This window comes from Micropterus dolomieu, linkage group LG20 (genome assembly GCF_021292245.1).
Source record: "Micropterus dolomieu isolate WLL.071019.BEF.003 ecotype Adirondacks linkage group LG20, ASM2129224v1, whole genome shotgun sequence".
In the NCBI taxonomy this organism is placed as follows: Eukaryota; Metazoa; Chordata; class Actinopteri; order Centrarchiformes; family Centrarchidae; genus Micropterus; species Micropterus dolomieu.
Window position 1 is genome coordinate 29,710,677 of NC_060169.1, and position 22,405 is coordinate 29,733,081.

Below are 22,405 nucleotides of genomic sequence, written 5' to 3' on the forward strand. Positions count from 1 at the left end.
CAGAATGCTGCTGCACGTGTTCTGACAGGAACCAGGAAAAGAGATCATATTTCTCCTGTTTTAGCTTCTTTGCATTGGCTTCCAGTAAAATCCAGAATAGAATTTAAAATCATTCTTCTTACCTACAAAGCTCTCAATGGTCAGGCACCATCTTATCTTAAAGAGCTCATAGTACCTTACTACCCCACCAGAGCACTGCGCTCCCAGAATGCAGGGTTACTTGTGGTTCCTAGAGTCTCCAAAAGTAGACTAGGAGCCAGAGCGTTCAGCTATCAAGCTCCTCTCCTGTGGAACCAGGTTCCAGTTTGGGTTCAGGAGGCAGACACCATCTCCACATTTAAGAGTAGGCTTAAGACTTTCCTCTTTGATAAAGCTTATAGTTAGTGCTGGCTCAGGTGAGTCCTGAACCATCCCTTAGTTATGCTGCTATAGGCCTAGACTGCAGGGGGATTTCCCATGATGCACTGAGCTCCTCTCTCCTCTTCTTTCTCTCCCTCTGTATGCAACCTCATCCCATTATTGCATGTTACTAACACAACTTCTCCCCTTTCTGGTAGTCTGCTTTCTCGTCCCTCTCCTCTCTCCTCCTATCACTTCCTGGAGCTTTTCTGGCTCTGGAGCTGTGGAGTCTGGATCTGTGGTTGCGAGTCACCTGCTGCCCCCATGTTCCTGCTCGACACCCTCTGCTACATCTATTGTTACTAGTCCTATTGTTATTATAATCATTAACATTACGACTCTTACCATTAACACTACTATAAATATCTGTACCATTTTTCATTTAGTTTATTGTGTATGCTGCCTCCTCTCTCTCGCTCTCTCACCCCAACCGGTCGAGGCATCTCTCTCTCTCTCTCTCTCTCTCTAACTGTTGTTGTGATTTGGCGCTATATAAATAAAATTTAATTGAAAATTGAATTGTAATTAAAATCTTGATGGTATGTTTTGACATCAGCGAAACACGTACACGATTATTAGCAAAGGAATGAAAGTGGAACGTAGGCAGAAGCACTCACGCAGGTGTTCTCCCCTGCAGTATTTTGCTGCAGTGTGCGTAAAAAAAAACAACTTTCACGGCCAAAGTGTCTCTATCCGCTGTCTTTCAATATGTCTTTCATTTGCAGACAGGACAAGGACTCCAAGGACGAAGCAGCAAAGGCAGAGAAAGAGCTTGAGGAAATCCGCAAGGTCATTGAAGAGTCTGGAGGAAAGCTGTCCAACAGAGTGCTGCAGTGTGATGTGAGAAAGCAGTGTTCATATTCACACACATCCTCTTAAAAACATCACGAGTCTTGCTCTTTCCACCGATCTACTTTTAAAGCCCTCAGCTGAGATAATGTCCATACTTTTAGCCTAATAGAGGACTTGGTGTTGTAGACATTTGGAAGGATTAACATGAGGTCACGAGAGGTTCTGCCCCTCAGAGTTATCTGGGTGGTGCTGTTGGTCACTGATGGAGTAGAAGTTTGTCTAATGTTTGTCCATCCCAAATGTTTAACCACAACACATTTCTGGATCAACACATTCATTTCTTATTTTGAAAAGGTGTTTTTTTTTAAGCCCTGTAACTTATTTGTTGTGTAGCTGGAGTTTGCAAGGCGGAAGTCTGATGGCTCCACCACTCTGGCAATCCTCAACCCAGCAGATCCGTCAGTGGGAGGTATGTCCGTCTGGAATCTTAATAAAGCTCAAATGATTTGTCTGTTAATCCAGTTGATCAACAGAAAGGCAATTATTAAGATTTTGAGATCTTTGGATTTGGACTCTATTTGTAGATGTCACCTAGAACTCTGGCCCATTGTGATGGAAATTTTTAATTGGCAGACTGATTGATAATAAAAATAAAAGTTAATTGCAGCCCCAGATCTTGGATTAATTAACAAAATGAGGCGGAGAGGGAACTTCTGAAAGTTGACCAAATGTTTCCTGCTGCAGATGTCGGTTACTGCCCTGTGAAACTGGGCATGATGTCCAATCGGCTGCAGAGCGGCGTGAACACCCTGCAGGGTTTCAGGGAAGACAAGAGGAACCGGATTACTCCAGGTACTGTGCTGCTCCAACTTCATGTTTTTAATAAGAACTAGTATCAAGGCCTCTCCTCCCTGCTGGTTGAGCTCGACATGGCAGATAAAGAACTGATAACACTTTCCCACAGTGTCCTACATCAACTACGGCCCGTTCACCTCCTACGCACCCACCTACGACTCCAGCTTCGCCAACATCAGCAAGGATGATTCCGACCTTATCTACACTTCTTATGGCGAGGATTCCAGTCTGCAGGGCTCAGACAGGTATGTGCCGCGTGGCCACAAACGCACTCAAAGCTCTGTGGCATTTTCACAAAACGTCACTTTGGGCATTCCTGGCTGATTACTTTCCAGATGTGTCTTTTTTTGGATTGGGGCTGTCACTCCAGACTGGGCCTCAACCTGACTGCAACCCATCATTTCTTACACTTCAGTTTCATCCTCCGTCTGTCGTGTATGATTTTCTCATGGTGCTTTAGGCCTTTCTGCTAGGATGCTCATCACATAAGAATTTCACTGATTACTGTGAAGGCGTGAGTTGTATCATATTTAGCTTGACTTTATTCTGTGGTTATTGTTGCTGCTCAGTGACTGACTGTGTTGTCTCCTCAATCCAATCAAGTGTGTGTGTGTGTGTGTGTGTTTGGCAGCTTGTCAGAGTTCCTGGCCAAATCAGACGAGTATGTGTACAAACTGGCAGACAATCTTCTGGATGCAATGACGAACGGCGAGCATTCAAAAACCTTGAAGGAGACGGCGCCAGTAAGTGACACCGTAACTGTTCCAGACGTTTGCTGCTAATGTGTTAAACAACGCAGGACAGAAATCCAAGTACCAATTCACTGAATTATTATTATTTGTTCCTGTCCAGCAGGTTGAGGAGGTAACGAATACACAAGAGGACCAGGACGACATGGAGGTGAGAGTTGGCACAAATCTGGAGCTGAATGACAAAAAGGGATAAATACCTTCTGTAACTTGTGTGTATCACCGTACAGTACAAATGGAAGTAGACGTTGGGAATATCAGCGTTTGCTATGTAACTCTATACTGGAGCCTGTCTCCCTCATCGCGTTGGATGTGATGTTCAGAAGAAGAGCTCCTGCTGTGCCATTGTTTGGCGTGCAGCACGTGCTCTTTACGTCTTTTTTTCCACCCTAACCTCGTGTGTGGATGTTTTCATTTCATTTTTGTCGTCATAGATGGCCTCTGCAGATGGTTGTTGCGTCAACCAGCTGTGTCAACATAGCAGGGGCCTGCCTTTTATCTGCGATCCATCCACGCATGGAAAGTACATTTCCCTTCAAAACACGGCAGGGCTGCTCGCTCAGAGCTCGCTGTTGGAGAATTTGGAGAGGCCCGTGTTTTCTTTCAGTGCCCGCTGGCTGCGCGGCTGAATCGCTCCTCAGAGCAGCAGAGGAAACCAAAGCACAGGCCCCTCCATCAGGCACACAGCAACCCTCTGTCCTGGCTGTTTGCTGTTCTTGGCCGCTTTCCAGTTTACTCTCATCCCCTGCCCGGGTGTTGCAGCTTTTCATTAGGTTTGATTTTATTGGAGCGCAGAAGCAGCGTGACTAAAGAGTCTTCTAAAGGCTTGGATGTTCCCTGGATGTGTCAGCTGTCTGGTGTGGAATGCGTTTTTCTAATCTGGCCAAACATTTTGTTTCCTCCCCCCTTGTCTCTTGTAGGTAGCTGAACCCGAAGCATCCAACTGCAACAGGCTCGACTTCCTGCACACTGCTGCAGGCCTGCAGATGGCTGAGGAGCTCTCTAGGGGTAAAACTTCTGACGGACTTAGTTGATGTTACCCTGATCATTTAAAATATATGTATATGCAAGTCTGGAAAGTAAGTTCACTTCAATTCCCTCATAAATGCCTTAGAAGTTATTAAAATGTGCATTTACAAAGGTCTTGAATCGGGGGAGTTATACACCTATAAACTACCAGTGAGACTGGTGTTCCAGTAGACTGTGTGTGCAGGAACCATTTAGTCTGTAATGTGTTAAAGAATAGTACAAAATAAAAAACAATCCTTACATTTGAGAAGCCTGAACCAGAGAATATTTGGCATTTTATCTAAACTGTTGTAAACTGATTTTTTCCTCAGCTCTGGTTACATTGCATGTAATATGAGTAGAAACCTGCCACATAGACAGGATACACACGAGGACCAGATGAAGTCACACATCAAAAGGCTCGTAGCTTTGTCAGTTCGGTATCAGACAGGAAACTAAGGAAGTCATTCAGATGAACAGCAAAACATTTTCAGCTCCACAGTAACGAGTGTATCATTTTGATAATGAACCTGTACAACTGAACCCACTCTCACGGAAGATCACACACATGATCCGGCCAACACAGAGAGCAGGATACAGATTTCTGAACCTCCTGCCCTCCCCGATTGCTTTATCGCCGTCTCAAAGGAATATGTGAACAAAGAAATTCATAATTGCGCTCTACAGGCTGTTGCCATTGAGGTAATTCAAAACAAAAAAAAAACAGCCCTCATCTGAAGCAGTTAGATGAGCCATTTAGCATCCCATTATCTGTCCTCTTAGATCTTTCCAACAGCCCATCAAACTTTTTTTTTCTCCCCCTCTTTCAGCACATTAATGTAACTGTAAGACAGAGGGCTCCACATCAGGGTTGAGAAAGAAAGGCTGTATTGTGTTTAATGCATGTAACTGAGGACAGGAGGGGCTACCACAAGGTAACTGTAGGAGCCCAGAGGAAGCATTAACTTAACTCTTTCTTTCTGTCTGTCACAGAGGCCCTGCAATTCCAGCAGAAATTGGACGAGACTACAAAGCTCCTGCGTGACTTGCAGGAAGCTCAGAGGGAGCGTCTGAGCGCCAAGCAGCCACCTAACATGATTTGCTTACTGGCCCCAACTGCCAAGGAGCTGGAGCTGGGTAAGAGCCTCTCGATGCATGATCCCCTTTTATTCCTCCACTCAACCCAACACCTGTAGACCTCTAACAACACTCCATTTACCTCTTGAACAGGGATCCTACACAGGCGCGGTGTTTATTTTAGCGTCAGACAACGTGTCTCTCTGATTCGTCGCGTTGATTGCTTTATACTCATGGATCCACCTCGTCGGTCCAAGCAAAGAAATCTTTGGTCTTACTTTTCGCCATTGTTTCTCTTTGTTCAATGTATTTTCTGTAACTAAGCAAACAACCTCAGAGTTGATAATCTGCTTCCTATTAAAACCAGCATGTGCATGCCCAGTGTACATGAATGCTCATGTGACGTGGTCAGGCGTGTTAGAATTATAGTCTGAATCCCAGTCTCCACACTCAGGGACTTTAAGGCACATTCCTGGTAAGGCTGTGAGGGCTTAGGGCTGCCCCACCGTCAAATCGTCAAGTGCATGAGGGCTCTCTCACACACTTTGAGCCGGAGGGAATAACCCACACTTTATAGTGTTGTAAAGTTAAAATGTTTTCTGGGTTACCAGGGGAAGCTGGAGGCATTAAAAACAGGTAAACCAACATGGAAAGAGCAACTGCAAGAAAAAAGAAGTTTGCATGTTAGTGTATAATGCTGTTTTGATTAATCACCTCTGGTCCACTCTGTAAGGCAAGAGCCTGGAATATGTTCAGACACTCGGTCCCTTCTGTGCCTTGGGCGTGAAGAAAGTAAAGTCTAAAAGTCCCAAAGCCACAATTGTACATACCATGGTTTTGCATTATCAAGGGAACGCGATATGTTGCTAAGTGAAAGTGCTGTCTCATTATACCATTTCGGGCCCTTGCAGCCTCTCGCACTTACCAGGTGATGTCAACTAAATCTGTATGGGTTTAGGCTTTAAGGTAGAGCTTAGGATTGGGCCATAGACTGTATAAAACTGGACATTTTAACAACTTTACAGTAACAGTTTATGGGGATTGATGGGCTTTTGGAGCCAGCCTCAAGTGGCCATTTGATGAACTGCAGTTTTTGGCACTTAGTGTTTGCTTCATCTTTCAGCCCTGGAGGTTGCCGCTTGGTTAGTCTGGATGGAGATCTGAAAGTGTGTATGGTGATCATAATCAGTACAAAAAAACATGAGGTTGCCAGGCAACCAGCGGAGACTTCAGGACGTTGCTACCCTCTCTCTCTGTGAAAACCACATCCTGGGGTTTTTATACTTTGGTTTTTGGTTGAACTAAATAGACAAGATATAATGTGTTAATTATCTTAGAGGCTGTTGCCTTTTGGACATGTCAAACTACTACTTGAACTTCCTGTGTAAAATGTTCTGGCTAAAGGTAGCAAAGATAAGCAGAAGGGAGACTTCAACCACCGCTGACTCCTATCACCCGTGATTGGCTTTGGCTGTCTGTTCTTACAATGCAAATAACACACTTTTACACAATATATCCTTTTGACTCTTCTTTTGTCTCTTCTTTTGTCTGTAGCTGAGAAGGTGACTGGGAACCTGGCGGAACTGACTGGTCAAGTGGCCCCATGTGACGTCAGCAGCATCTACGGCGTCAGGAAGGCCATGGGCATTGCTGTACCTCTAGAACCACCTGAGCCCTTCGTTGACCTCACAACAGGTAAATACTGTTTTTCACTTGAATATATCAAAATATGCAAAAACATTTCTGGTTCTCTGTGTGCTGAATTTTGGATGTAAATTCCAAACTTAAAAATAGATTTTAATGTTTTCAGTGCAGGAGATGGCTGAACCAATGGAGACGTTGTCCAGGTGTCGGGATGCAGTTCCAGTTGTCACTGTGTAATGAAATTCCAAACACCTTAATAACTTGAGTTTTGTATGAAAGGTGCTTTTTGTGTTACATTTGTATGCATTATAATCAATAAACCCTTTTTTTAATATATAAAACTTGGCTGCTGTGAAATACTGAATGACAAACTGCAAACATTTATTACATTCTGTTACTGTACAAAATTCATTGTCACATTTGTTCACATAAAGGCAAATACATTATTTATTATTATTATTATTATTATTATGTAACCACAATTATAAACAAGATGATGGTCTGAAAAAGATAAGGCCACAAGACTAATCAAGTTTTCAGAGACACAGAGAGCAATCCAGATCTGTTCAGGTGATGATCTGAGCGGGAGCCAGAAAAACATTCATAGGAGGCAGGTTGTTCGATCACACAGAATAAGACACCAAGGAGGAGAGCGTCACAAGTTTCCCTCATTGCAGCATATATGCAGACAAGCAGGATAAACAGTTAAACAGATGACATACATACAGCACACTGATTTTCTATTTCCTCCTGAAACGCAGCAAATATCTTGTCATATGTAATATTAAACAGTTGTTACTCTGGCCAAAATACACAGCTGGAACCTAAAATATGTTCACATATAGAGTTGTTAACACCAGAACCTAAACTTATTGGGCAGTCAAAGGGGGTTGACGATGCAGTAACTTAAGGATTTTCAGCTTAGCCAAAAAGTGAAACTTACTACTTTTATTCGTTACGTGAAAGAAAGGAGCAGGTTTTTCTAAATCTCCTGTACAGCCCGTTTCTCATATGAAAACGGCTCACATATGCCACGCTCATTACACAGTAACAGAGCAGAGCGTCCATCCCTTCTCAAACAGGAAAGCCAGACTGGTTTCAAATTATGATCCAAACAGAATCTATTGTTTTGTTTTTAAAAGACAGAAGAGGTCTTCAAAAACTACACACCTGTATTTGCTGTTAGTACAGTACACGGTTTTTCTATCACCAACAACATCTAAGTTAAAGACAAAAAAGTACAAAAGTGACTGATCACAGGACGTAAATGAGTTCATGAATAGAAAAAAAAGATGGCAATTGTACGTACTGACCATCTCTCCACCTTTCTGGTCCGTCCAACAGGTCCAGAGTACAAAGTGTTGGTTCAGTGCGACATCCAGCACTTAGTCCTTAATGTGCAGCAAAATCACAGCTGTTTTACAGTCAGTTCTGCCTCAACACTTGGGGCACAAAGGAGTCCATAAACTCTTGACTTGTGTACACGAGACAGTCTCCCGTTCTGTTGGCTGTGGCGGCCTGGCCTCAGCTCAACCCCATACTTTGCTGCTTGCACATGTCGGTACACACAAAGAAGGTTTTCAGCTCTCCTTTCCCCTTCACGTTGATTAATCCCCGACACTCGCACGAGTAGCCCAGCTTCTGCAGCACGTCGGACGTTTCCTCTGTTACCTGGATGTAGACACAGAACGCATGACGCACAACCGCAGCTACAAGTTCAACATTTTATATGTCTTGCTGCTAAATAGTCCACAGATGTTAAACCACAGCTGGAGACCCAAATTAAATGACAGTCCATTGTGAGAACTACCTTGCAGTAAAAGTAAATTGGATCTTTCTAAACCCAGCCATGATTGTGTTGAGATCTGCAACAGGCCACAAAGTTTAGGGGTACTAATGATGTGAGAAGTGACATGTGACCGTTTGACCTTTCAGAACACCGGATGAAATCTCAGGCTATGCTGAACGTACCTGGATCTTTCCAAGCTCCCCAGTGCTCTCCATTCTGCTGGCTACGTTAACCGTGTTGCCCCATATGTCATACTGAGGTTTCCTCGCCCCGATCACTCCAGCTATCACTGGGCCGTGATTAATGCCTGTGGAAAAACAACAAGTTTGGAGTCTGACTCGGTATAGAGTAATAAAAGACGGGATGAAATGTAAGATTAAAGAGGAAAAAATTAGTCATCCATCTGCAGATCTCAGGCTGCACTTACGAGATCTACCAGAAAAGGTGAAATGTTTGCCAGAATAAAAAACATTTTCATTCATGGCTTTTAGTCAAGGACATGAACGAGCAGTCTAACATAGGTTTTTTTGTGCAGGAAGAGACACTGCATGAGAAGGCCTTGGACAATAATGTAGCTGTTCTCAAAGATATAGCAGTGAATTGCGAAACAGCAAACACTACTCTGATGCTTCTCTGAGGACCCAGCCAACAAAGACAAGAAAGATTATATATTAATATAATATAATATATATTAAGACATTTGAGTGTTACCAATTCCTTGAGAATATTTAGATTTAAAATCCATGTGGAAGCTTATCAAAGTATTTTACCTCACAGCACTTTAAAGAGAGACTAAGAAACGTATGATAGAACAAAAGGACATAATCTTCATCTTACAAATGACAATTCATAAGAAATTAAACAAAACCTTACTCAATTCAACATATTAAATGGTTTTGCAGCTACAGGTTTACTTGGTGTTACTTGGTGTTACTTGGTGACCAGTAGCTTTTGTTTGCAAAAGTTAGTAAACGTTCAATTTTGCTGAGTCTCTTCTCCTCCTCACCTTTATGACTCTTCTTTTTTGGTGTTACTGTTACATTATGTGTTAGCATTAACTATTATCCTGTAATTGTCACTTGTGGCCACAGTGGCTGCAGTTCAGCAACTTTACACAGACTCACTATTTAGATAAGGAGTGGAGAACAGTTTTGCTGTATTCCATTTACAAGGATGCAGGGCTACGTTGAATTCTACTGCTAACAATTGTAACTAAGAGTAATTTAAGAAACCGTTCACACTTGCAGAGACCAATTTATCAACCGCAGAATAGTTCAAAGCCTCATGAAATGGACAGCAGATGAATCACTGTAACTGCTTTTTTAATAAACATGCATCTCAAAAATGGAAGTTGGTGGGTTTTCTTTCAAAGTCGCTGATAAGGACAGCCTTCTGCTAAAGGAGGTTTATACCACTCAGTGCAAAATGTCTGTGTTTATCCCTTAAGTACGTTTTTATCTCCCAAGAAATGTAAATGTTTTAACCAAAACCTTTATCCAAGATGTCTGCTCAGAATCAACTGAGGGGGAATAACTGAGGATTGCAGACACAATAGGCATGGCTTTGAGTTTCTCAGACACTCAACTGGCTTGAGCATAACATTTACTTTGTATATTACTTAAGGTACTAATCACAAATTTATGACTGAAATTTGAAATAAACTCCTAGACCCTCCACATCATAGGCAATGACAAAGCACATGATTCACATTCCTGTCCAAGGTTAAAGGTTCCAAGGACGCCAGGTTCCCTCTGGGTTACGGCACCTGTTGGGTCAGTGTGTCAATCCTAACGGAGCTAGATACAGTACAGTACAGTGCAGTGCAGTGCAGTATCCAGTAAATGAAAGGTTTATGCTGAAGCTGCCAAGCAGCTGCACACACTCACCCACGCGGAGCCTGAAGCTATTGAAGGAATGTCTGTTGATGCCATCCAACTTGCCAATCAGAGCGATGGCAAACTCCACCATGTTCCCTATCTGGGCCTGCTGCCTCTCTCTGTCCTGAAAGAACATATCATTCAACAGCCTCATTATGACTGCTTCAAGCTTTACGCATTTTGTTTAATAATGCTAAAAAGTGTGCTGGTGGCTTGCTAAGAAACAGTTAACCAAGCCGATCTGACCCAGGTCTGACCCTGGTCTGAAGCAGTAGCTACTCCACCTGATTGTTCTCCTGACCCGGCGTACCACTAAGCCCTGCAGCGGCCATGTAGGTGCTGCCAATTGTCTTGATCTTCTCCACGCCGCTGAACTTTGGCTTGGACAGCAGCTGTTGGGTTAGAGAAAAACAAGAGAGTGATGTGGGGGATCTTCCTCATCCCTCCTTTCATCATTTACAATTTTTATTCCTGTTTACATTTTAGTGATTTAGCTCCTGTTCTTCGTCCAAGTGGTTAACACTGGGAATTGGATAAACAGAGTATAAACAGAGCCATCGATAACGGTATTGGGCTTTAAAGACACAACGGTCACAGAGAAGTACTTGGTAACAAATTTGAGGGACAAAGATCCTCCTCCTTTGACTTCCTGACCTCGTCAAAGTCAGCGATGATCTCGTTCAGGAGCCTCAGGCATTCCAGGCCCTCCTTGTTGATATCGCACTCGGTGTAGAATTCTTTGAAATCCGGCACTGAGGCGAACATCACACACACACAGTCGTAGGACTTGTAGTAGAGGTCCTGTCAGGGGAAAAAAAGCCCACAATACAAAATAGCACAGTTAATACCCAGGAGGATGCTGGGATTATTAGGCTTTAATGTAAGTTTTAGGTGCTATTTTCTGACAGACCCCCTTAACTTGAGTTATGTTTGTACCGATGTTTGACGGACATCTCATCTTTTGAGCTGAATTCTAATAATGGTCAAGAAAACTCTTTAGAAATGCTACACCAAAGTCAAGGAAGGTCCTTTTTCCCCCCAAAACTTTATTTAGTATTTTTCAGTATTTCCAAACAAGTTATAAAATTACTGCATAATTTATAACTTTAGCACGTCTGAAAGAATATCCCCACACTATAACTCTAAGTTTTAGCACATGTAAGATGAAGCAGCCACAGAGCGAAAGCAAGACACTCCCTCCTAGACATCAGAGCTGCCCAGAACCACTTCTGATAGACCCTGGGTTTTCACATATGTCCAGTGATGTAATGTGATGGTCCGTGTCATGTTTCACCTTTACAGTAAAGCCATTGTCGCCGTTAACCTGATGACCTTGTGTGCACAATATCATGTATCACTTGAGAGAAAGAAAAATTCCCTCTGCTTTTGTCCTTAAGCACAAGCAATGACACCGCACCCGCTGACATTTATAATTGCCTCCATTTTTATTTTTTTTTAAAGCTGAGTTAATGCACATGACCTGAATACATAAATAAAACGTTTGCCTCCTCTTAGAAGTTACACAACATAAACATCATGGGAGACACCGGATTTCTGTCCTGAGAACTATGATATCATTAAGAGATGAAGAAAACAGCTTCCCTTATGTCAAAAACGTAAAGATGAACTGACTTTTACTGAACAGTACATCAGCAAGTGGTGATAAATATTGACATTATTGTTTCCATTTCACAAAATTACACTTAAGCTGTGGGTTCACTGCACTGTTCACTGTTCACTCACACTAAAGTGTGTGAGTGTTAGCCTCACCTCATTCTTTTTATTCTCCCCGACAAACAGTGCAGCTACATGGGCCGGCAGGACGTTCTCCAACAGCAGGCGGTTCAGGTTCTCCCTGGTCTCGATCTCGTCCTGCTCTGTGCGGTTCTTATACTTTAGCAGGAAGTCCCGGCGGAAGCAGTACTCATTCTGGCAGACGCAAACACAGTGAGGTTAAGGCAGACAATAAAGGAAACCATAACAAAACTATTTGTGTTGGAATAATCCTGGATTTTATGCAGCCTTGTTGATTTATTTATGTTGAGAATTGAATAAAAATGGGAAAGAAATGAAACCAGGACAGAGAGATGAAGATTGTCATTACCTGTTGTGAGATGATGAGCATAGTGACCAGGAACAGGGTGATGTAAACGCAGCTCATCACCTGGGGGTGTTTAACCAGCCCTAACCCTCTCAGGATGGATCCATCCTCTCTGGTGTAGAAAAAAACAGAAAATTTGTGGCTGGACCTCATTTCTTTAAATTAATAAATGTAATGTATTTTTATGGAACTCGGACTTATTCTGTTGATAAGATATACTGCTCTGATTTACTTTCTACATTCTGCCCCACCTGCTGCAGTTCCAGGTGCTGTTGATCTCAGTGTAGAGGATGTTTCCGTACTCCACGAAGAGTTCCCTCTTGGTGCTGAGGATGAGGACGTAGTAGGCTGTGGATGCCAGCAAGAGGAAGAGCACTTTGAGCTCAAAGCTCACACGGAGGAAGACTCCGCATGCAATGAGCGACAGGATACAGCAGTACACGGAGTACTGAGGGAAAGAAAGGCGAGAGATGGAATTAGACCAGGGTCAAATAACAGTGGCAACAAATCTAGTCACAAATTATTTTAACAACCCCTATTTATGATGCTGTGAAGCATCTGTAACTGGTCTAAAAACAGAAAATATGATATATCATAGTTGTAATTACTATAAACATGTGTTCATATTTTACATGAATATAAAATTTATATTTATTTTATATTACAGCTATATTATACTGTGTTATCAAACATTTATTAATTGTTTACGTATACTTTTTGACAAATCATAAACACTGAAAATGCTTAAAACTCAAGTTATGGTGATGCACACATGTCTTCTCTGGTACTCCATTAAATACATTTTATTAAATATATTTGCAAATAATCCCTTTTGATATGAAAAAACATGAAATATTGCCATTTCAATATCATCTACTATTAACAAATCCATCACGCACAGGCAAGTAGAAGAGCTCTCTCTCTAATCCCTTCTCACGGGAATCATTTGTGTAAGGCGGGTCGGCAATAGCACTGGAACAATCTGTCACACGTGTCTGGACGAAGCACTGCAGGGGGATAAAAAAAGATTTAACTGACCAGCGGACGCCATGCTTTGAAGTTTGGCATGGCAGCTGTGACGCACAGCTAGAAATAGCACAGCATATATAATGACCCTCTCTTAGCACTCGACATGCGAGCGTAGTCTTACCAGGTTGAACACCGCCAAGATAATGATGACCGCAGTAGTGATGGTGGCCAGGGGGAGGCGCACACACGGCCGCTTTACCACGGCCTCCGACACAGCTGGCAGCCACTGACACTGTGACAGCTTCTCTGGAAACAGGCGCTGCAGAACGCAAAGGGAAGTGAGGAGAAAGATGGAATTCAAACAGGGCTGAGGAGCATGTGGCTTTTACACATCCATCTTCAGGCATCATGTGTGAGTGACTCGGTGCTGGCTATTTTCAGTGAGAGAATCTGTCTGGAAGAAGTGGCCTCTGCATGTCAAGGACTCAATGTCAGGCGCCATCCACCAAGTCAAGAGGTTGCGCTATAGAAAGTGTTAACAGCACAGAGAATGCAAGGGATAGCTTCCATGAGATGTGTCCATTCTCGCGCAGGCTAATTCTGCCACGCTGAAACACATTTACACACCACACACATCCTCTGACCCTTGCCTTCATTTACCAAGCACTTGCCTACTGCTGTATGTCTGCTGTGTTACATATTTGTTGTAATATTATGACATCTTGATCTTTTTTTTTGTTGTCAGTGTAAGGACATCTTGATGTTTTCTTACAAGACTTGCCTAAAGCCCTGCATTACGTAAAATCTAAAAACGGCATTGAGAATGCCAATAATTTATGTTGCCGTGAATAATTTGCAATTATTAAACATGAAAAATATATGGTCAAATACGACACATTTGTTTTCTGAAGAATGTTTCAGGTCCTTTAATTGAAAAAAAAAAGAGAGACAGAAGTGTTTGTGTGAATCCCACACCGCCTGACCCAGAAGACATGTATTTTATTTTGAGATTTGAAGTTAATTCCTTGACCTTGGAAACAGCAGTTGCCTTACCAATCTCACCACAAGGTTAGTAGATGTGCATTGCTTGTAATCATAGGGATTAAGCTTAAGGAAGGCTACTGACAGATGGAGAATTACCTTCCATTTTTATAAAGAATTTTACATTTACTATCGACTTCTCAGAAAGAAGGAACATCATTCATTGAATACCACATTGGAGCAAAACTCTTGAGTCATACAATGCAATGCGGGTCGGTCATGGCCAGACCAGCATTACACAAAGTGGGACTTGTTGGACAAATCAGCACAATTTAGACACTGGCCTGCATCTGGTGTGGTTTGAGGACTGCAGTCACCTGAATATTTAGATGTTAAATGTTGGCGTAATAGTGACTAACCTGTAAGTGACCTGCGAAACAGATGGCCAGGGTCAGCAGCAGAACACAAACCAACACTCCGAATGACAACCCCAACATCTGTTGACTGAGGGAGATAAGAACCACTCCGTCAAACATTTGAGCAAATGTCATCTTCATTGTGCTTCTTCTTCCCCCGTTGAGATAAATTTGGATGGTAAGTAACAGAGGATAATCTGTTTATACTCACTTGTTTGTGACAAGCATCTGAACCAAAAATATGCAGAGGAAGATAAAGGTGGCACAGCCAACATAGTGTTTGAACATCGCCAAATCCAGGGCTCGGTACTTATAAAGAGGAAAAACAGAACACACCTGAACCTCTTGTTCGGCTCCAGAATGCTTGAATGGAAATTTATGACTATGTGGAATTATTAATGCTTTTAATGATCTATTTTCAGCTTTGTATCCAACTAACCTGCTTTTCCAGATCCTTCTTTGGAAACCACAGCGCTAAGCTCCCACTCTCCTCAGACCTAGACCACTGCCTGAGACAAAGGAACGAAGGAAGGAGGGAAGGAGGTAAGGGAGAGAGGGAGGAAAAAGAAACCAGGGAGGAAAGAAAAAAGAAAGAAAGAATGAATAGATAATTGCTCAGACTTTTACACTTCAAGGTCAATAAGTCGACATCTATACTGTTACTAACAATACAGTAATCAACCGCTGATATGGATCAAACAGCATGGGACAGACTCCTTTATTCCTATACAAACGCTTAATACTTTCCTTATAGTACTCATGTAGTCCATTTACAGTGTTCATTTTGTGTCTTTTCATTACAACATATGGAAATAAATACAAATATTTTATGAATATGTTTATTTTCAGGCCTGTAAAAAAATTTAGGCTAATTATAATTTGATATAATTAAAATTATAATTTGAACTACAGTATGTTATATTTTATATACTGTAATACTGTATAGTGTATTTGAATTATACACAGTACAGTCATTTAATTTGTACAGCCAGTTAAAAAACATTTGAAACAGCTGTGTTTTTAAATAGTCAATGACAAAGGTAATAGCAAAGCTGTCCGTTTCATTACTTTCTATTCATGTAAGACAACTAAAGAGAAAGAAAAAAAAAGTATAATATAATCATTTATAATAATCAATAATTACTAAAATAATAGTGACCAATTTAACCCAGACAGACGTGATCACCATAAGAGGTTTACTATGGAGCAAAATCAGGGACAAATGTTTTGTTAATTTGAAAAAAAAAAAAACTAATAGAAAAAAAAAAAACTTGTAATTGAACATTTAAGTTTTGGTCTTGAAAAATACAACTGCACAATCTGGCACAGTTTGTTGCTCTTACATTGTAATTGGTGTCACGTGTTGTCCTAAACAGCTTTTTAAACAGATGCACACATGCATTGAGTCACAGTTGTCGCAATACCAACAGTTCCTGAAGGCAACATGACTGAGGAGAGTCTTCTGCCTTTTTTTTTTAGGGTGTCACTCCCACGCCCCCTGCACAAAAGTCTGAAACTGAAAAAAAACTGATCTGAAACTGAAAATAAGATTTGAAGGTGTAACAAAATTGCTTTGATTCTGAAAACATAAAAAATCTAAAAATTTATCCTCAAATGTCAAAATTTATAAAAGTGAAAAATGAAAATTAATCATTTATAATAATATAATAATCAACATTTTATTTAAACTGAAAAAAAAAACACAGTTATTTTTATTTTGAATATATGGTTGTATTTTTCAAGTTTAAGACCAAAACTTAAATGTTCAATTACACGTTTTAGTTTTTCTATTAGTTTTTTTTTTTCAAATTAACAAAACATTTGTCCCCGATTTAGCCCCATAGTTTCCACTATACATATTCTATACATAATACATATTCTTCAGTTCTAAGACACTAAATGTTCAAATAAATTATTCTTATTGGCATTTACTCACAAAACCTTTATTGCACTTTGAGTAAGATTTTACCCACATTTGGTGCTTGGCGGGTGTCAATTTCAGACACTGTCTCTGTATGTTAGTGTGGATAGATGGATGGATGGATATATTAATGCATACATACATACATACATACATTTTAATTTGACCTACTTGCTGCTGAGTTCATCTATGGTAGTAGTCATCTCATTGTGCAGCTCCTCATCAAACTTACTCTTCTGGGATTTGTTTCTGCATCGGAAAGTACAGAGACAATTAGGAAGAGGCAGACACTGAAACGCAAGCTGACTGGAATGGATGCTAGAAAACCTGGTCATCTGGTCATGCAGGTTACTCAGGTCCTGTACAGCTGTGCTGAGAGGCAATGTGGTTAATGCCATTCTGAGCATTAGTGAGAAAAGAGAAATATGGTTTGTGCCTGAGAGAGACAGCTGCGTAGGGGGAGTGTGCCGGACGCAGAATGCAGTGTGTTAGATGATCGCTGTAGGATTCAGCGGGAGTGTTTCTGCTGTGCTTCTGCTTGGAAACCCCCTATTCTCTCAGGAAGGAAACACTCACACAGATGCACAGACCCAGATACACACAAGCCCCAGTCAGTGATCAGCGTTAATAGGAGCATGTCAGTCCACTAACAGAGGTTACAGGATTTCTGGTGACTTTTCAGATCATTTGTTGCCCTTTTACAAAGAGGTAGCATTGAGAAACGGTGAGAAAAGGACAGTATTACACCACCGCTCAGGTTAGTGTTGGGGTAGCAAGGCTCTCCACTAAGGCAGTAGTTCTCACCCTTTGGGATAGGGCATCAAATAGCCATTTTAATAATAATTAAAAATGTTGGTGCAAATTAGATTAGATTTTATTGTGTTTGTGTCCACAACAAGTGGCCAAGAGCAAGCATCCATTTGTTCTCGTTTTCAGGGGTCATAAGCCAAAAGGTTGAGAACTACGGCACTGAGAGAATGAGGGACCTTGCGGGCCATGAAGGCCCCACTCACTTATAACTGCTGAATGGAGAGGTTGGCAAGGAGAACGGTTCTTCTAGAGACTCATCAAAGCTGTCAGGTCCCAACAGTAAGACACAAACACAAAATCATCATCACAACAGAACAGAACAGATGGGGGTAAAAAAAATAAATAAATAAATAAAACACACACAGGGCCACTGATCAAATAAATGTGAAAATCCATGTAAAATAGTTCATAACAGCTAGGTATATGCTTGTGAACCGGAGTAGTGCACTCACAACTGTTACTTTTAACCACAGAAAAAATATATCCTGCTGCGTGATCTTGCGTGAGGTAGGTGCACTTTTCACAATTTACCTGTCACTTCTTCACCAGCTGCTGCCTCTGCTACAGTGGACTGTGCATACATGAATTAAATGAACAACTTCCGAGATAACACAATCCTCCATTCTCACGGGGTGGAATGCTTGTGCTTTTAGGCACACACTTATCACATTACTCCAGCCCACACTGTTTGTGTAGGTGAGTCCTGCCCACTAATCAGTAGCTACACTTTAAATATTTGTCTGTGCGCTTACTGCCTGTGCCAGACGGGAATAGACAATTACAAGCGACTACAATCATAATCACTTTCTCTCTGCATTATTTGAAGCTAATGGTCGTCTTTGAGCTCAGCACTCCCACCACTCTGCAGGAATTACTGCCAGCGCAGCACAGCTGTACCAAACAGACCCGTTGGTGATGACATGTTGTTGACCAATAACATTGCTTTTGCTTTGAGAATATATACTGACTGAGTGACAATCTCAGTACTATCATCCCTTCCTCTAGGATGCTCACGGCTTAATAATGACTCGATGACACATACCAGTATCATCATACAGTAAGTCACTTGTTAATATATAATGCTGATTTATACATTAAATCATGCACTGATCAATGATAATTCATAGTTTGTCAGAGCAAAGTTTTACCCATGTGAATTCCGTGTGAGGGGGGGAGGCAGCTCACCTTAAAACTCATAAATATGGATATCTGCCAACTAACACCAACAAACATTTTAGGGTCAAACTGTAATTTTCTCTTTCTCTGCTACCTTGCATTTACATATAGCAGCTCAGAGATGGTTTATTACATACACCACTAGAAATAGTATCAAAGTCACAATATGGCCAAGTGCAATATCCAAATTGCAGAAGAAAACATGTTTGTTTGGTACAGACCCCCAACAAATGTCACATCATTAGCAAAAAAAAGAAATTTGTGGTGTAAAAACTGATCATTCCCACTTATCGTAAATCATAGTGCAAGTTGTAATATCTGTCAAAATAATCGCAATGTGAATGCAAATTCCAGGGTGAATGTGTATGCGCACAGTTTAATATACAGACGGGGGACAAATGAAAGAACCAACCTGAATAAATATCTTTTTAATGACTGTCTCCGATGCTATACGTCCTTAAATTTGGCTATGTTTGTATTTTTTTCTGTCTGCTGCACCCAGGTCTCTCTTGATGTCAATGAGATGACATGATTAAATAAAGGTGCTACATATAAATGTCTTGTGGATGAATTGGTTTCCTCCCTCCAACAGAGTTCTGCAGACATGGCAAGGAGCACTGAACATTGCCTGATTCCATACTTGTCACCCTTCTGCACATTATTATTAATAACAACAACAACAACAATAATAATAATAATAATAATAACAGTCAGTAAATGGGGACCAAAGAATTTAATTCATTTTGTAGCTACTGTAGCAGCTCAGAGTTGTTCTTACCTATCAGTGATGTTGAAGCCGGGGGCTGATCGCAAAGGGATGTCCTGGAAAACACAGGTAAAACACATAATGCATGAAATGTTCCCTTAATAACAACTAACAACAACAATAATCTGCTTACCTTGCACCGTGACTTCCCATTAACCATTGCGTCTGGGGTGAAGCCCTCTCGGCTTTGAAGGTGGGCAAAAGGTTTGACTGCCCCCCAAGATTCCAGGTAACGGGTCATACGCACGGATGCCCGCATCTTCAGACCATCATTCACCCGAGGTTTAGGTGCGCTACGACTGTTCAATGATGGGTCCTTAGACTTAAGACACACACACACACACACACACACACACACACACACACATATGTGCAGGATGTGTGTAAATTGGTTAAAATTGCAAAATGCATGGAGTGTTATGAATAGAGTAATGAAGATATTATTTTGCCAAAAAATCAAAAAGGCAGAAATTATATTAATGAAGTAATGGGTATGACTTTTACTGACAGATCTGCCATGAACCCCAAAATGTGACTGGGAGTAACCCATAGCAGCCAGTATAGTGGGAAAAACATATTCAAAAATGATAAAACTATGGTATTTTTTGGAGGTCATATCATAACAAACATGATTTAAAATATTTGGACTACACAACAAAAATACCCTATATTGTCTAAACTCAAAAAATATATTTAATTTATTATAAGAGCGGGTATTTTGAAATAATCGTTTTTCTTACTCTCTCCCTAACAATGTGCTTTTTGTAGTATAGTATAGTAGTGACAGAGAACTTACCCGTGGATCAATGACTAGGTAGGTTTGGACATTGAGCTCTTTAAGGTAGGGGTCCCTGAGGTAGCCGTTTCCTTCCTCCACTTCATAAGCCTTGTTCAGGTGCTTCAGAGTCGCCTCTGTGATGTGGACACGCCTAACATTAAGAGAAAGAGCAGGAGAAACAATGAAATATTTGGCATGGCATATGTAAGGTATGCATTTGTCTTACTTGATGGAATTACTCAATTTGTTCTTTGACAAGAAGAACAAAGTGGCATATCTGGACAAAGATCATAATTTAATGCTTGCAAATATAAATCATTTATGCGACAATTTTACTTTCACCAATGTGATTAAAAGCCTTTGTCATGGAGGTTATATGCCATGACATATATCTTGCAACGGCAATAATATTCTGTAGTTGTCTCATAATTCATAATTTTGAGTATCTAGGATATCTGACTCAAGTGTTATGTAAAATGTCATCATGGAATTGGTTTTATGCAACCACATTTAATCAGAGTTGCACTGTGTATCACCCCCTGTAATTGAAACTCAAAATAAATATTAACTGAAGTTAAGTTTGATTGCAGCTTTGATTATGCAACAGTGACTGCTAAATTAACAAAAACAATGGAACCCAAACGGCTTGTAACATGGACACAAGAAAGGCATGAGTATGATAATTATTTCCAAGATCCAATGAGATACACACGAAAAATATTACTTATATAAGTTGTTTTCACACTTAAACATCGTGCAAAGACTTGGCTGTATGAATTAATATTATTTGAAATGTAATTTATACACACACACACACACACACACACACACACACACACACACACTGGGAGGGAATCAATTGGAGCCATTCACATTTGTAGTTTACAATATTAGGTGTACATTACAAGACATGTGGAAGTTTTGTGAAGAAATTACAGCGAGCCAACTGTATTAGGCATACTGTGAATGCCAAACGGACAATGACTAATGACTTTGAATAGAAGTAGTAGCGCACTAGTATTGTTGTGGTATACTGCGTTTGCTGAATGTTTGATAATTTTGTAAGTTTCTGCGTTTTTGTTGCTTTGTTTTGTTTTTAATGAAGCACTTAATAATTCACTTTGATTACACCATGAAGAACACAGAGCTAAGATAGGCCTTTTATTGACTTGTTAAATATATAGTATATGTAGGAGTTAGGTGGAACCATCTAATACAGTAGCACACAAGAGAACAGTGTATATAACATGATAAATTATTATATATTATAGGATGTTGAGGCTTATGATATAAATTAGAGGCTATTTATTTTAAGAAAATAAATATAGTTTAACCTAACTATTCCTGCCCTCTATATGCTTGCATAGTTAACACATTTATTGGCTTATATCTCTTCCAGATATCTTCAGGTTGTCATATTAAATTCAGCTGATTGTAGTAAAATGCCTAGACAATTTTGTTGTATTTTTTGTGTGGAACTGCTCTGAGAGCGGAGCCTGCACCAGGAGTCCACAGAGGAGACTTGGAGGCAGACCATCTTGGAATATGTTAGATAAACGTGTATAAAGGGCTATGAAACAAAAGTAGATCCAAAAGACACCAAAGTATGATCCCTTACCCTGGTAGGCCTCCTGACTCCATGTGATTGGCCAGGGTGACATCATGTGACCACACATCAAACTGCCACTTGCGAAGGCCAATAACACCACAGAGCACATTGCCCGAGTGCACGCCAACTCTCATGTTGATGTCCACTCCTGTGGCCTCTCGTACCTGCCTGGAGGAGTTTCACAGCATTACTGAAGCTCATTAGTGTTGAAGGTTGTGTCTGTATGCAGAACACAGTCCTTCAAGGCACATTAACAGTTTGAGGACAACATTACAATATAGTCTACCCATGGGTGTCTATCTGAAGCCCTGGTGTTAGTGTCTCTGTGCATCAATATGTACAGTATGTAAAATCTCAATTGATGAATAAATACATCATTGATTTTGCTGAATTAAGGGTTTGTTCTTTCTATTTAAATAGTTTAGTAAAGGAAAGTGGCTTTTGTCCTTAGAAGCCCAACCATGTCCTATTTTCAACACCTGGTTTCCTATTACTATTGTTTCCCTAAACAAGAGACATTTGGAGTGAAATTAGATTGAAAGTGGTCATAAATGTGCATTACAAAAGAAACGTAAGATTTACAAATGTGTATGTGAACGATTTGCATATAATTTGGAGTTCCAATCCACAAACAAATACCAAGCAATTTGAATACATGTAAAATACTTTAACAAATGAACCTGAATAA

The 22,405-nt window shown here is 40.7% G+C and overlaps 2 protein-coding genes across 6 annotated transcripts in view; one reads left to right on the plus strand and one right to left on the minus strand.

The window, feature by feature from the left end:
• The window catches only part of brd7 (bromodomain containing 7), a 12,245-nt gene extending 5,380 nt beyond the window's left edge, over positions 1–6,865 (plus strand). For 2 of the 3 annotated variants that reach the window (XM_046031906.1, XM_046031907.1), the window contains exons 8-17: positions 1,125–1,239; positions 1,585–1,660; positions 1,936–2,043; positions 2,156–2,291; positions 2,678–2,789; positions 2,899–2,946; positions 3,716–3,803; positions 4,797–4,940; positions 6,435–6,575; positions 6,691–6,865. In XM_046031906.1, coding sequence (XP_045887862.1) covers positions 1,125–1,239; positions 1,585–1,660; positions 1,936–2,043; positions 2,156–2,291; positions 2,678–2,789; positions 2,899–2,946; positions 3,716–3,803; positions 4,797–4,940; positions 6,435–6,575; positions 6,691–6,761 — 1,039 coding nt within the window. In that variant the 3' untranslated portion in view covers positions 6,762–6,865. The remainder of the gene's footprint in view (positions 1–1,124; positions 1,240–1,584; positions 1,661–1,935; positions 2,044–2,155; positions 2,292–2,677; positions 2,790–2,898; positions 2,947–3,715; positions 3,804–4,796; positions 4,941–6,434; positions 6,576–6,690) is intronic. The other variant, XM_046031908.1, reaches the window with a different exon arrangement.
• Positions 6,866–6,881: 16 nt separating this feature from the next.
• Positions 6,882–22,405, minus strand: part of adcy7 (adenylate cyclase 7) — a 74,392-nt gene continuing 58,868 nt past the window's right edge. For 2 of the 3 annotated variants that reach the window (XM_046031904.1, XM_046031903.1), the window contains exons 9-27: positions 21,727–21,885; positions 20,127–20,259; positions 19,464–19,652; positions 19,343–19,386; positions 17,592–17,651; positions 16,750–16,827; positions 15,097–15,166; positions 14,869–14,966; positions 14,661–14,745; positions 13,442–13,579; positions 13,191–13,298; positions 12,543–12,739; positions 12,295–12,403; positions 11,961–12,119; positions 10,845–10,991; positions 10,475–10,582; positions 10,200–10,314; positions 8,496–8,620; positions 6,882–8,195 (exon numbers count right to left, since the gene is read on the minus strand). In XM_046031904.1, the coding sequence (XP_045887860.1) occupies positions 8,049–8,195; positions 8,496–8,620; positions 10,200–10,314; positions 10,475–10,582; positions 10,845–10,991; positions 11,961–12,119; positions 12,295–12,403; positions 12,543–12,739; positions 13,191–13,298; positions 13,442–13,579; positions 14,661–14,745; positions 14,869–14,966; positions 15,097–15,166; positions 16,750–16,827; positions 17,592–17,651; positions 19,343–19,386; positions 19,464–19,652; positions 20,127–20,259; positions 21,727–21,885 (2,269 nt within the window). In that variant the 3' untranslated portion in view covers positions 6,882–8,048. The remainder of the gene's footprint in view (positions 8,196–8,495; positions 8,621–10,199; positions 10,315–10,474; positions 10,583–10,844; positions 10,992–11,960; positions 12,120–12,294; positions 12,404–12,542; positions 12,740–13,190; positions 13,299–13,441; positions 13,580–14,660; positions 14,746–14,868; positions 14,967–15,096; positions 15,167–16,749; positions 16,828–17,591; positions 17,652–19,342; positions 19,387–19,463; positions 19,653–20,126; positions 20,260–21,726; positions 21,886–22,405) is intronic. The other variant, XM_046031905.1, reaches the window with a different exon arrangement.